The sequence below is a fragment of the Cetorhinus maximus genome, chromosome 25, assembly GCF_964194155.1.
Source record: "Cetorhinus maximus chromosome 25, sCetMax3.hap1.1, whole genome shotgun sequence".
Taxonomy (NCBI): Eukaryota; Metazoa; Chordata; class Chondrichthyes; order Lamniformes; family Cetorhinidae; genus Cetorhinus; species Cetorhinus maximus.
In genome coordinates this window covers 42230274-42243678 of record NC_135903.1, presented here as the reverse complement: position 1 = coordinate 42243678, position 13405 = coordinate 42230274, and the positions used below count along the sequence as shown (strand labels likewise).

The 13405-nt window shown below is 41.8% G+C and overlaps 1 protein-coding gene across 1 annotated transcript in view; it reads right to left on the bottom strand.

Annotated features, from left to right (window-relative positions):
• map3k3 (mitogen-activated protein kinase kinase kinase 3) overlaps positions 1-13405 on the bottom strand; it is a 126042-nt gene that overhangs the window by 62624 nt on the left and 50013 nt on the right. The window contains exons 7-8 of the mRNA XM_078529842.1: positions 9322-9442; positions 2451-2584 (exon numbers count right to left, since the gene is read on the bottom strand). Of these exons, the coding sequence (XP_078385968.1) occupies positions 2451-2584; positions 9322-9442 (255 nt within the window). The remainder of the gene's footprint in view (positions 1-2450; positions 2585-9321; positions 9443-13405) is intronic.

Below are 13405 nucleotides of genomic sequence, written 5' to 3'. Positions count from 1 at the left end.
GAGGAGACAATGGTAGGAAAAAAACGATTGAAAATAGGATAAAAGGTGGGGGTAAAACAATGAATAAACATGAAAATAAATAAAAGGATAAAAAAATGAAAACGAATATTGAATAATGAATAAAATGAAGATCCCTATTATCACATTCTACTTTCTGACCTTAATGCCACCATCAGCACCTCCTTTAGCCAGTACCACTACCATTAACACCCCTTTGTCTTTATGTTCATGACATCACTGGCAATCTCTCCTTTGCCCCCACTTATCGCTGACCTTCCGTCCAGCTTCGTCTGCTCTACCCTCCTTAAACAGTATAAATTCCATCACATTTTTACTTCTCTTTAGCTCTGAAGAAGAGTCACAAGAACTCAAAATATTAACTCTGTCTTTCTCCCCGCAGATGCTGTTAGGCCTGCTGAATTTTTCCAGCATTTTCTGTTTTGTTTCAGATTTCCAGCATCTGCACTATTTTACTTTTACCTTAAAGAAAATGTTGACAGTTAGCGATGCACCTGGATGCATCAAGTGAGATAGAGGCTTGCAAGTGACTTCAAATCCATAGAAATGTGGTTGACTCTTAACCAGAGATGGCACAGCAATCCACTACAGATAGCACTGTGGGTATACCCACACCACATGGACTGCAGCAGTTTAAGAAGGCAGCTCACCACCATCTTCTCAAGGGCAGTTGGAGATGGGCAATAAATGCTGGCCTTGCCAGTTTCAATCACATCTCAAGAATGAGTAGTAAAGAAAAAAGGCTGGGTCCCCTGTTGTAGAGTATCTTGCACATGGTCATGAAGTTCCAATTGATGCTATTTTAATACAACTGCTCTCTATCTTCTTGTGAATGGGGCCGTGTTGGAGTGACAGGAATTGGGATGTCCCAAGAATCAGTTTTAACACATCATGCTTTAGATCAATGATTTGGAAGTGGCATAGAAATAAAACTGTCAAAATCTACCAATGGCACCAAGATTGGGGGAGGAGGGTGCAAACAATCTGTTGCTGTGCAATCTACATTGGTTGGAAAATTGGGCTAAGAAATAGGAAACTAGATTGAATGACAGCGAGTGAAAAGTGATGAATGAGATTTGGAATGAAAAGGATAAATAAATATTTGCATTTATAAAGTGTCTTTCAAGACCACTGGACCTCAAAGTGCTTTCCAGTCAATAAAGTGCTTCTGAAGTGTAGTCACTGTTGTAATGTAGGAAACGCAACAAACTCTCACAAACAGCAGTGACAATGACCAGATAATTTTTTGTGATGTCAATTGAGGGATGTGTTGTCCAGGACACGGAGAATAAACTTCTTAAACTATAAGTTAAATGGCATTAAGTCAACAGGGTTGAATAGAAGAAAAGGATTGAAGTTGGTATAATAATTGGTAAAATAATTGAAAATTATCTGCAATGTGCAGCTGTGGGCCACCTGTCTGATATCTGTTTATAAAGGAGAATCCAACAACAATTGCATATCTAAAGGAATGAGTTTCAACAGTTTAAATTATTCCCTGTGCCAAAGAGATTGACTGGCATTGCATTCACCAATTATGATGTTAAATGTTACTAATGCTGTTAATTATGAGCCCAATATTCTGCAACAAGTTCAGTGGACGTTTAATGTGCAAATCCAGCAGATTCTTAAAGATAAGAGGGAGGTAAGGGTCAGATGCTGTTTGTGTAAAGCAAACTTAGAGCGCATAAATTGATCAGCAATTGGCCGATGGTACATTCATAATGACCTGCATCATTAACTCACCAAAGTCTTTCCAGGAAGACTTGGCTTATTATTCTTACAGGTGATGACAATTTGAACCCAGGAAACAGTTTATCCTGGACTCATGAGGGAAATAAGGGGGCATGGAATGGAGTTCACGATCGGGCAGGTAACATACTGGCTGAGAATGACAGCAGTGAAGGTTGGAGATCAAACCTAGAACATGCCTTGTTTATTAAGCTCAGTGTCATCCCACACTACCCAACCCCTTGATTTACGTCTGCAGTGATTTGTTTGTACAGATGAGGCCTCCAGAGCCATACCCTCCACCAGACGACTGCTTCTGATCTGAGAGATCAGGCTTTGTCTTGGTGCTAACACACTGACAGATATATTTGGTTTAAGAAAATGAGAAGAGACAACTCGACTCAGCTTGACAAAATCCATTGGTGTGGACAAAAAATGTACAGCTAGAGATTGTGACAAGATAGTCTGGGAGAGCTGCCAATACTCTTCTCCATCAACTTCAATTCAACTCAAACACCTAGGTGGGCTGGCAGTTCAGCGCTGGGTAATGTAAACACAGCTGGTATCCCTGGATGCAAGTGCTCCAAAGTACCCTCTTCAAAGGTGTATAGACAGAATCTTTGCTGTTACTTCCTTATTTAAAATCCTAATTTTTGTTTTGCACATTTTTGGGAACATTACCGAGCAAAATCTTTACTCACACATTGTTCCATGTTCTCAGGGATGAATTCCCCTTCACTGTGAATGCTGGTGTAGGATCCTTGGCGAGCGATTCGCTGTTGTCGCTCTGGTACATATCCTGGGGGTGGTGAGCTTCGACCTGTGTTCTGAGAACCTGCACAGAGAACAATTTTACTGAGCAGTGCAGAAATCTACTTTTTAAATAAGTTACATGCAGTCAAATGCTTGTGCAAAACCAACTTGTATTTTATGTAGCATCTTTAACATAAAAAAATGTCTCCAGCCATTTCACAGAAGCGTTATAAAGCAAAATTTAACACTGAGTCACTTAAGCAGATATAAGGGCAGATGACCAAATGCTTGGCCGAAGAGGTAAGCTTTTAGAAGTGTCTTAAAGGAGGAAAGAGTGTTAGAGAAGTTTAGGGAAGGGATTCCAGAGCTTAGGGCCTTTGCAACTAATGCATGGTTGCAGAGATCAGGAGATCAGAATTAAAGGAGCGCAAATATCTCAGGAGGTTGTGCAGCTGGAGGAGATTACAGAGGCAGGGAAGGACAAGGCTGTGGAGGGATTTGGAAACAAGGATGAGAATTTTAAAATCACAGCACTTCTTAATCCTGAGTCAATATAGGTCAGCAACACAGGGGTGATGGACAAGCAGGAGTTTGTGCAAGTTTGGAAACAGGCAGCAGTGTTTTGAACAAGTTCAAGTTAATGGAGGGTAATAAGCGATGCCATAGTTGTGATCGCAACCTTGTCTAGGTATCAAATATGACGCCAAAGTTGCAAACAGTCTGGTTCAACTGGTATTTACAGATAGAGTATTAAGGTGCAACGCAAACTAAAATGTTCACAAATGCTTTGTGCAATGCCTGTATTTCTCCCCACAGTACTGTGCTAGGCCTACTATAATGACCACAGTTCACATACCAATGTGCACGATACATACGGAACTGTGCATTCACAGCATAATCAAGAATGAGGGGAAAATGGAGCATCTCCCTGCATCAGTACAGCCTGAATGGCACAAGTGAAGCAGTTCTACTTACTGTACCTTACGCTTGCTATTTGCATTCAGCCTTGCCCACTAATCCATATTATAATGCAGATTCATGAGTGTTTTTGTGTGAAGGTGAAATATTGCTGGCTCCTGTACTGAGAATATTCGCTAATCTTCACAATGAAAATCTGCCTATGTTTTCATGCTAAATGCACATGCCATGATGCATTTTTGCTTGTTATCTGAAAACTGTACATTGTTCTTTGTAATTTTCTCATTTTCCACTCCCACTACTACTCATGATGGCACAGCACAGACTTTCCTACAGTACCTTTCAATACATGTTAACATTTTCCCATAGCTTGCCCAGTGACCTTTCTTCACATTGCAGACAAAAGAGTGAATGTCAGCAGGCTGTTCCACCACTTAGGAATTTACTCAGCTGTAATGCCCAATCAGCTAACATCTGCACAGGCCATTTCCAGCAGGAGTGACCGGATTCTGGTCAGAAGCAGGAATCTTGACAGTTTTTCCCCCCTCCCTAACCCAAGAACACCAAGATGATCAGCAGTTGTTGCTCTCATTGAAATCAGTTAAAGTATAGAGCCAGTATTGAACCTGCCACCTTCTGGTGTATGTCTATCTTCAACATCTGGTGGCACATTTACCACCAAGTCATTAGGCACAATGTGTGTGTGGATTGGGGGTTGGAGAAAGAAAGGACTGCCACATGCCCCAAAATACTAACAAAAATGATCAGAGTGGGGGCTTGAACCTGCTCAATTGGGTGAGTGGTACAAATCAGCCAGGCTGACACCAAAGCACTTGGGGAGTGTAGTACTGTCAGATGAAATGTTAGCGATCTCAGTGCATTATTCAAAGAGCAGCGGAGTTTGTCTGGTGCCCTAGCCAATTTTCATTCCTCGAACACCTAGAGAAGATTAATGGGTCACTAATCTCACTGCTGTTAGTAGGGTCCTGCTGTACTCAAATGATGCTGTGCTTGCACATCAAAAGTGTGTAATTGTATGTGAAGTGTGTTGTGATGTGTGCAACATTACACGGTGCTACATGAATACAAGTCTTATTTTCTCTTGCTACCGGTCATTGTTTTCTGTACAGCTGCATTTGCAGAGATAAATTAGAGAGCATTTCTTTAAGCAAGAAATCAATACCACAGCTTTTTTTTACATGTACATATAACCTGGATTGTTAAGGACTGAAGGGGTGTTATATCTCCAGAGATGACATCCTTTAGGTGAGACAGTAACCTGTCACCTATTTTGACGGTTCAGGCTGTTAAGGATCACATGGCACTACTTGTTAAGAGGGGAGCTCTCCCAATGTCCTAGCCGACATACCTTCCTCAATCTACAGTGCCATTACGCAATAATTGGTTATTCATCTCACTTTAGTTTTCACAGATCTTGCTGAGTACATAGTGACTGCCATATTCATCTAAATAATCACCAATGAACTTCAAAAGCAATTCACTGTATGTAAAGGTGCTTGGGGTATTTGAAAGGCACAATTTATAAGAGTGTCTTTTTGTTTACCAATTGACCTGGATTATGCGCTGAAGCTTTTGGAGGCAAATTTGAAACAACAGCCTTCTTTACAATGAATCTGATGACTGCAATTAAAAATATGCATAATGTTACCTTGTGTGCACAATCCTAAATGTAGCTTAGAGTTAATTATAACACAATACTACTTTGGACTGAGTGCCCTTTGAGATAATTGGGAATAAGCACAAAAACAAAAGATTTAACTTTGAGCTTTCATTTTCTCTCAGTGAAAGAAACCAACAAGATAAATTAACATTTGGGTTCAAATGCATTACTACCTCCCTCTCAACTTTCACTTTTTCCAACACATCCCAAGCACTCCTTCACACAATACTAAAAGCAACCGTTATCTGATTGGCCAGTCTCCAACTGCTATTGTGGAAACAACATCTTACTAACAGGAAGGGGAAGTCGCGCAAAGCAGTGTATATCAAAGGAAGTGAATGGAAAAACAAGAGCATTGAGATCTGGACCATTTTCATCCTGCCCGATCGTTATCTCTCCCCACAAACACAAACGCGGCTAAACTCACACTATGTCAAAGATAAACAGATGCAGGGAGACGAGTAAAGCACTCCTCTGAAGGTCTGTGATGCAGCAGATCAGTTCCATCCTCGCTCGAGAGCTAATGTAAATGTGTGTGATATCTATACACAAGGACTATGCAGAGGAAACTTTTTAGGGATTCTCAATCACTGGCAGCTCCAAGGTTTCAGTCTAAAAGATGCTTGTTCATACTGCAGAAAATGCAACACAAACCCCAACTTGATGTTTGGCCTTCCAACTTTCAAAGTCCAGGGATACAATAAACATTTATAAAATCAGAAAGGTGATGCAGCAGTATTACTGCATTACTAACGATATGTTCACACATTGCTCTCTTAAAACCTGGCAAGGTGTTGGGTAATATCCCTTACCAGGTGAGAACATCCTTGTGAGCAGGATGCGAATGCATCACATATCCGCTTCAGCCGTGAGCCGACAGCTCTAGCACAGCCCTTCCTTGCTTCTATCACCCTGCCAAAAACCAGGCAATCTATCTGCCTCTCTGACAAAAAAAGCAATCTTATTTTAGTCTGGCCAACTAATCCTAGCAACAGCTGGAAATGCAAGTGTCCAACAGTCCAGAATACACACTGTCTGTAAAAGGGAAATTAGGGCTCCTTATAAACCCAGGAGTCAATCTAGAGCAACCTGGAAGCTGGGAAGCCATATCATTGCCTAAGGACTGAGAGCATCCAGCTGATATCTGGTATTCCTGGAGCTAACTCATTGACATAAAAACTTGCTGCATTTCAAAAAAAGTAAATTGGGAGATTTGAATAAAAAGTAATCTCTTCCAACCCCTTCCCCCCACCACACCAAACTTCCTTCCCCTTTACTCTGATATTTTGACACAATTTGCTCTTTCTACAAGTTAGATCAATGGACTAAGACTTCTGCAATACTTGCCAATAATTAGGAAACTGTTTTAGTTGCATCACAGCTAGAGTCCCTGCTAGAAGACAGCAAGATACTTTTCTCCAACACTTGATGTGCTCTTACAGGAAATCAATACAATAACCAGGCCCTGGTTCACTCACTGACTGTTTTTAAAGTACTGTTCAGGCAAACTCTGACTAGGCACCAGGAGAAAACTTGCCAAACACCAGGCTTTGGAGTACTGTAAATAGTGAATCCTCAATTTCTTTTTTTTTTTGTCTACAAATTATTTCTGGATTAAATTGTACTAGCGTCATATTGAGCTTCAAAGCAAAAAATTGATTTTGTTTTAACCCAGGCCCCCAATGAGGGGAAAAGTAGTTTTAAAAGATCAAAGATTTTCAGATTTACACGCATTTTACTGATGAACGTCACCAACATTTGGGCACAGCCAAGTTGGCCGCAGCTCCCAGGAAATAGCAAGAAGCGCACCAGCTGGGCCTCAAGTCTCTCCTGGGCGCAAGTTGCGCATATATAGGAGTACAGTAGCGTGTTACTGGGCTAGTAATTCAAATGCCTGGACTGATGATCAGAAGACATGAATTCAAATTCCACCATAGCAGCTGGGAATTTAAATTCACTTAATTAATTACATCTGAAATAAAAAGCTAATATCGATAATGGTGACCATAAAACTATCAATTTATCATAAAGCCCCATCTGATTCACTTTAGGGAAGGAAATCTGCCATCCTTACTTGGTCTGGTCTACATGTGACTCCAGGCCCACACCAATGTTGCTGACTCTTAGCTGCTCTCTGAAATAGCCTAACAAGTTAGTTATATTCAAAAGGTGGCTATAACCACCACCTCCTCAAAGGCAATTTGGGATGGGTAATAAATGTTGGCCTTGCCAGCGATGCCCACATTCCAGAAACGAATTAAGAGAAAACAGAAAAGCAACTCTGCCCACAAAGGGAAGGTTTTATCGATGGTCACACCACAAAGGCAAAAAATTAAAACGGCTGTTTAGAAAATAAAAGGGGCTTTATTTTAGCTTCCCTGACATCTCAGTGGGCAAAAGCATCAACTGGGATATTGCTGGACTAAACAATCCAGGAGGACCCCAGGCCTGAGCAGTGCTACCTGCCCTCAGCTATGGTAACTGAGGTGCAAGAATTGGTTCGGGTGTCCTGGTTTAGGAAAGAGGAAAAAAATCCAGCAGGATTCTCGATCTTAAATGTGATCCAGCAGCTCAATCTGGAATGTGCAGAAGCAAGGACAGTTTGGGTTCTGGCTTTGTACCCTCTCCAAGCTTAACATTTAAGAGGTTAGATTGATGGTCGAAGGAAAGGGGGGTAAAGCGATATGGGAACAAGGTGGGCATATGAGATTAGGGTAAACACCATCCTGGCTAAGAACTACATCAATGTTCCTTCACTGTCGCTGGGTCAAAATCTTGGAGCTCCCTCCTTAACAGCACTGGGGGTATACCTACATCACATGGGCCACAGCAGTTCAAGAAGGCAGCTCACCACCACCTTCTCATGGGTAATTAGGGATGGGCAATAAATGCTGGCCGAGCCAGCGATGCCCACATCCCATGAAAGAATTAAGGCAGGATGGCCTTTTTCAGTAGTAGCACTCTCGCCCCAGTCAGAAAGCTGTGGGTTCCAGCCCCACTCCAGAGACTTGGGCGCAAAAGCCAGGCTGACAATCCTGAATTGGGCTGAAGTCTTCCAAAGAAACATCTGCTTCACATCTAAAGCTGCTGCACTGCTCATTTTTGATCTCTGTGAAGTCCTATATAGGCAGTACCATCAATCATAGAATATGCATGCATTGTAAATGTTCTCTCCTTTCGTTTCAGTCTGCAAAATAAAGACACTTGTTTTCATTCATTCATGGGATAAGAATGTCGCTGGCAAGGCCAGCATTTAATTGTCCATCCCTAATTGCCCTTAAGATTGTGTTGAGCCACCTTCTTGGACCGCTGCAGCCCATCTAGTGCAGGTACACCCACAATGCTGTTAGGGAGTTCCAACATTTTGACCTGACATTTAAGTAATGGCAATGTAGTTCCAAGTTCCTACAATGTTATGCTTCTACTTTCCTAGGACATTTTATTCAAAGTCTAGTCTAAACGCAGTCAATAAAACTTCCAACCAGCACACATCCAGGAAATGGCCATTTCACACTCCACCTTCACTAGATCAGCTACATCCCTATCTCATACTCAGTGTGTCCTAGAATCAAACAATTTAATCAAGCGCTCAACCAGCTTCTGTATTTTGTAACTGGATGAGCTACCCAGGAACGAAATGTCTTCTTTTGTATGGTCCAAGGCTGGGACGGTACATTGTACTAAAAGAATGTTAGCAGGCATGACAGCCTTCATTTGTCCAAGTTTTAAACAAGGCTCCTGAAAAAGGAAAAGTCTGCATATTGCTTTCCCAGGCATTCCTGCTTGAGAGTGGACTGCCTGGTTCACAACCAGATGTTTGACCGCCATACATTTGAAATAACCCACATCAATGCAACCTGATTGGGGCCTATGGCAGAAGTGAAATTAAAACTTTTAACACTTCGATTCCCAGGCTTTACAATTTTAGAACATTTTCAAGTTATTTCAAAACTTTAGTTTAAAAGCTAGTGTTGCTCAAACGTTAGCACGATCACCACACGGAATCAGGATTCCAAACCGTTAGCCTATTCCTATAATGTACCAAGGCAATTCTGCTTAACTTCTCAAAAAAAACTAAAATGGTTAAATAAATAGACCTTAGTGCCGGATGGAGAGCATTCCTGAAAATTCTCTAGTTACAAAGCCTTATTTCATCTCATTACTTATACTCTAACAGCTGCTTTAACATGCTTTTAAATTGAAGACGACCTGGTACTCACCAACAGAGAGGTGCCTGCCTCGTGACTCTTGTGGCTGGTAGATGGTGCTGAGAATGTCCCCCACTGACTGAGAAGCCTTAATGCGGACCTGTTTCGTAACAACTGAAGAAGCTGGTGATGTCTAGGATTTAGAGAAAAGGAATTAGATGTGTATATCCAAAGTTTATCATGTCCACCTTACAAATATGGCAATGGCAGCAGTGTAAAATTCCTTAAGGAGCCCAGGCTGATTGCTGCAGATTGAGGAGCACCTGGGACAGATGCTCTTCCAGAAAGAAAAGTTGAAATGCCATCTGTTTGGTCTCTCTAGTTGCTGGAGCGCTGGATGGAGGACAGGCAGAAACAGTGCACACTGTGGAGCACACCAACTTGCAGCAAGTCTTGTCATTGTATCCTCCCCTCTCACCCATAAAGGACAGCAGGAAAGCCCAGCGACAGTTATTCAAGAGCTGGACTGAGGGGTGGGGGAGGAGGAACTACTAAATGGATTAAGTCAAAAACTATTGGTCAACTAGTTGAGATTTTATGACAAACTGACAGTTTCAAGTACACTTATACTGATGTCTGTTTTTTATTTCCAAATTCTGAAGCTGCCAGGGTTGGATTTAAGCTCATGATCTCTGGATCTCTCTCCAGTAACATAACCACTAAACTGCCAGGCTGCATGAGGTCAGATAGAATAGTCTGCTAACAGTAATCGTCGAGGCTCACACATGGAGAATGGTGAGATAGTGCAGTTCAGCTGGTACCTATAGGACTACAATGAGCTAGCTCTTTCAGGGGAGATGGGGAATAGATTGTAAAAACGAAATATGATCAAATGCAGCTCAGTTGGACACAGAAACATATTTTTAAGTTGTTAATTTTATTAGCATGTCTTTGCTGGAAAAGTTGATTTGAATGAATTGAGACCACAATCACCATGACACCCAAATACCTGTAAAGCTGCTGAATGCTGTGTTTAAACTGGAACATTATTTTTACGATGGCTTAAATTTGTTGCTTCAGATTCACTGCAATCTGTCCAGCCCTAGTTACCACATTGAACACTTTTCTGTTGTGTTTTACTGGCACTAACAAGTTCAACCTTAAACCTGTTAACATGAGAGAAAGTGACAATAAACAGTAAAGGATCCAAAACTTCTGTGCACTCATTCTTGTTATGCATTATTTCCTGAACTTGTTTTTACTCCAGGGATAAAACTAGGACGACATATTTTTTTAAAAATGCGATTAGTCAGCAGATGTTGATGACGTTATGCAGGGGCTGGTACAGTTTGCCAATGGCAAAGAGTTTACCAAGAGGAGCTTAAAATAAAAAGCACATCAGTGTTCCAGCAAATTTTTCTGCTGAACAGGAAGTGGGAGCTCACAGCAAAACAGTGATCTCTGTGAAAACCTGCCGTGAGTTTCTACATTACTCACGGCACAAGGAAAAAACAGCCAGCAATTTGAAACAAAAAAACCATCTGACATCTGGCATAGACCAACTTGAACACTCTAAGGTAAACAACGAGATCAGGCAACAAACCCTTGGCTTTCACTCACCAAAATGAACTTCATTTTGATAGAAAGACACAGTGGAAATGTAAACATCGCCCATATAATTTCTTCAGTAACATGAGCATGTGTAACATTTGGCAACGCAGCAGTTAGGAAGCAACACAGAATGGGAGAAGGATGGGGGAGGAATTCCAGTCCTGGGGGCCTACTTGACACTCATACTCATAGATGTGTTTTCAACCTGGCCCCTCAGTGGAAATTAGTGTCCCCTCCACAAGGAGGTGAGGGCAGGGTGGAAGTTGAGAGAGAAAATGTGTCAGAATGTATACCACCAATCACAAAAAAATGTACACAGAATGTACAGCACAGTAACAGGTTATACAACCCAACTGGTCCATCAAGTGTTTATGCTCCACTATTCCCACTGCTTTATCTAACCCTTTTGACAAAACCCTCCATCCATTTTTCTCTCGTGTATTTATCTACCTTTCCCTTAAATACATCCAAGCTATTTACCTCAACCGCTCCATGTGATAGCAAATTCCACATTCTCACCACACACTGGATAAAGAAGTTTCCTCTGACTTCTTCATTGGAATTATTAGTAACTATCTTATATTTATGACATTTCCTCAGTGCACAGCAGGTGCTACATGACACACCATGGAGGCATGGACTTAATCCAAATGAATTTTGCAACTGATGAGAGGGTTTCAGTTATGTGAAGAGACCAGAAGCTGCGGTTTCTTTACCTGAGAACAGAGAAGGTTAAGGGGAGATTTATTGGAGTCATTCAAAATCATGAAAAGTTTTGATGGAAAAACTTTTCACTGTTGGTAACCAGATAACACGGGTTTAAGGTAACTGGTGAAAGAATGTGAGAGAGAGGCTTTTTTCCCAACTCAAGTTGTTTATGTCTGGAATATACTGCCTAAAAGGGTGATGAATTTAGATTCAGTTGTAACTTACAAAAGGGAATCAGATACATATTTGAAAATAATTTACAGGGGTGGGGGGTGTGGGGGGGTGGGGAAGAAACTCTAACTGGGTTGCTCTTTCAAACAGCCTGTACAGGCACAATGGATTGAAACTCCCAATCTGTGCAGTTATGATTCTATCCCAATTCTTTCACACCAGTCTATCCAACATTATAGCAGGACATGAGGTCTGGTTTTCAGTGAGGGAAACTATTCTTCAAACAGGCGATCCCGTCCACTCAATGCCAGCGCAAAAGGTGAGCACTTGTTACCACCAGCATACACTGCACTTTTGGGGAAAGACATCTCGCCAAGCGAGCCTTTCCAACAAGTGACTCAGAATATGGATGAACTGGTAAATGCAGGCTGCCCTAAGACAACATTGGTCACTGGCATAGCAGACATTTGACCGGGTTACAACGATTGCAATGTAGCTCAGGAGACACTCCACAAATCTGCTGCACTCCTCTGTAGCAGATTTCTACAAGACTGAGGGGTTGCTGGCAACAGCCACAACAATAAGACACAGTAATGGGTTTCAAATTTGCTTAAAATACCCTGAAATTCATTGGGATCTTTGAAATTTGCAGTGAACTTTTAAAAAATGGTACAAAGTCACCACAGGGCTTCCCCAGAACCCTCATCGAGCAAACTCTAACCGTGATTGGTCTTTGTTTCAGTTTAATTCTGCAAGCCAATATCTTTGAACGCAATGGGGTTTTAAATTGCAGTTAAGATTGTGTTGTCCTTTGTCTAGTGAGTAAAGGCATCGCCCTGCTCGAGCACCAAATCAAAAAGAGAAGGTCCCACAGGGAATCCGCTAAACTAGATGTGCTCAACTAGAGAAACAAGAGAACACAGTAAGTCTCAACCACCCTGGGCTAGGAAGAAAGCTCATTTGCCAGAACTCCTCCTTGAAAGCAAGTGGGTGAACACAAGAACAATAGAAATAGGAGATGTAAGCATTTGACCCCTCAAGCCTGCTCCACCTTTCAACAAGTTCATGGCTGACCTGATTGTGATCCTAACTCCATTTTCCTGCCTGCCCCCATAACCCTCAATTCCCTTGTTAATCATAAATCTGTCTAACTCAGCCTCCATTGCTCTCTGTGGAAGAGAATTCCAGACACTAATGACTCTCAAAGAAATTTCTCTTCATTTCCATCTTAACTAGTAGACCCCTTATTTGAAACAGCGCCCATGTGTGTAATTGTATGTATATGCATGTATACATGTGCACATGCACAGAGGAAGGGGTCAAGGGATGGCAGCTTGTGACAGCAAGATCAGGCGATGCTTTCCCAACTGAACAGACTGACGTGCTGTCCTGTGCTCGCTGACCTGCAATGGCTCTCTGTGCCTCTCCAAATCTGTTTTACTACGTGAAGGCACTTTACGCATACTGTTGTCGTCTAAGTTTGAACTCTCACGTGAAACGTGGGCCCTTGAAAGTGGGACTGATGAGTTCATTCCTTGTACAAGCCTGTGCTTTCAGAATGCATTCATCAATAACTGGGAGATCTGGAGGGACACAGGCACAATAAACACCGTTTTTACTGCTGCAGGTGATTGAACAGATTGGTAGAGGATGTAATTCCAACAGG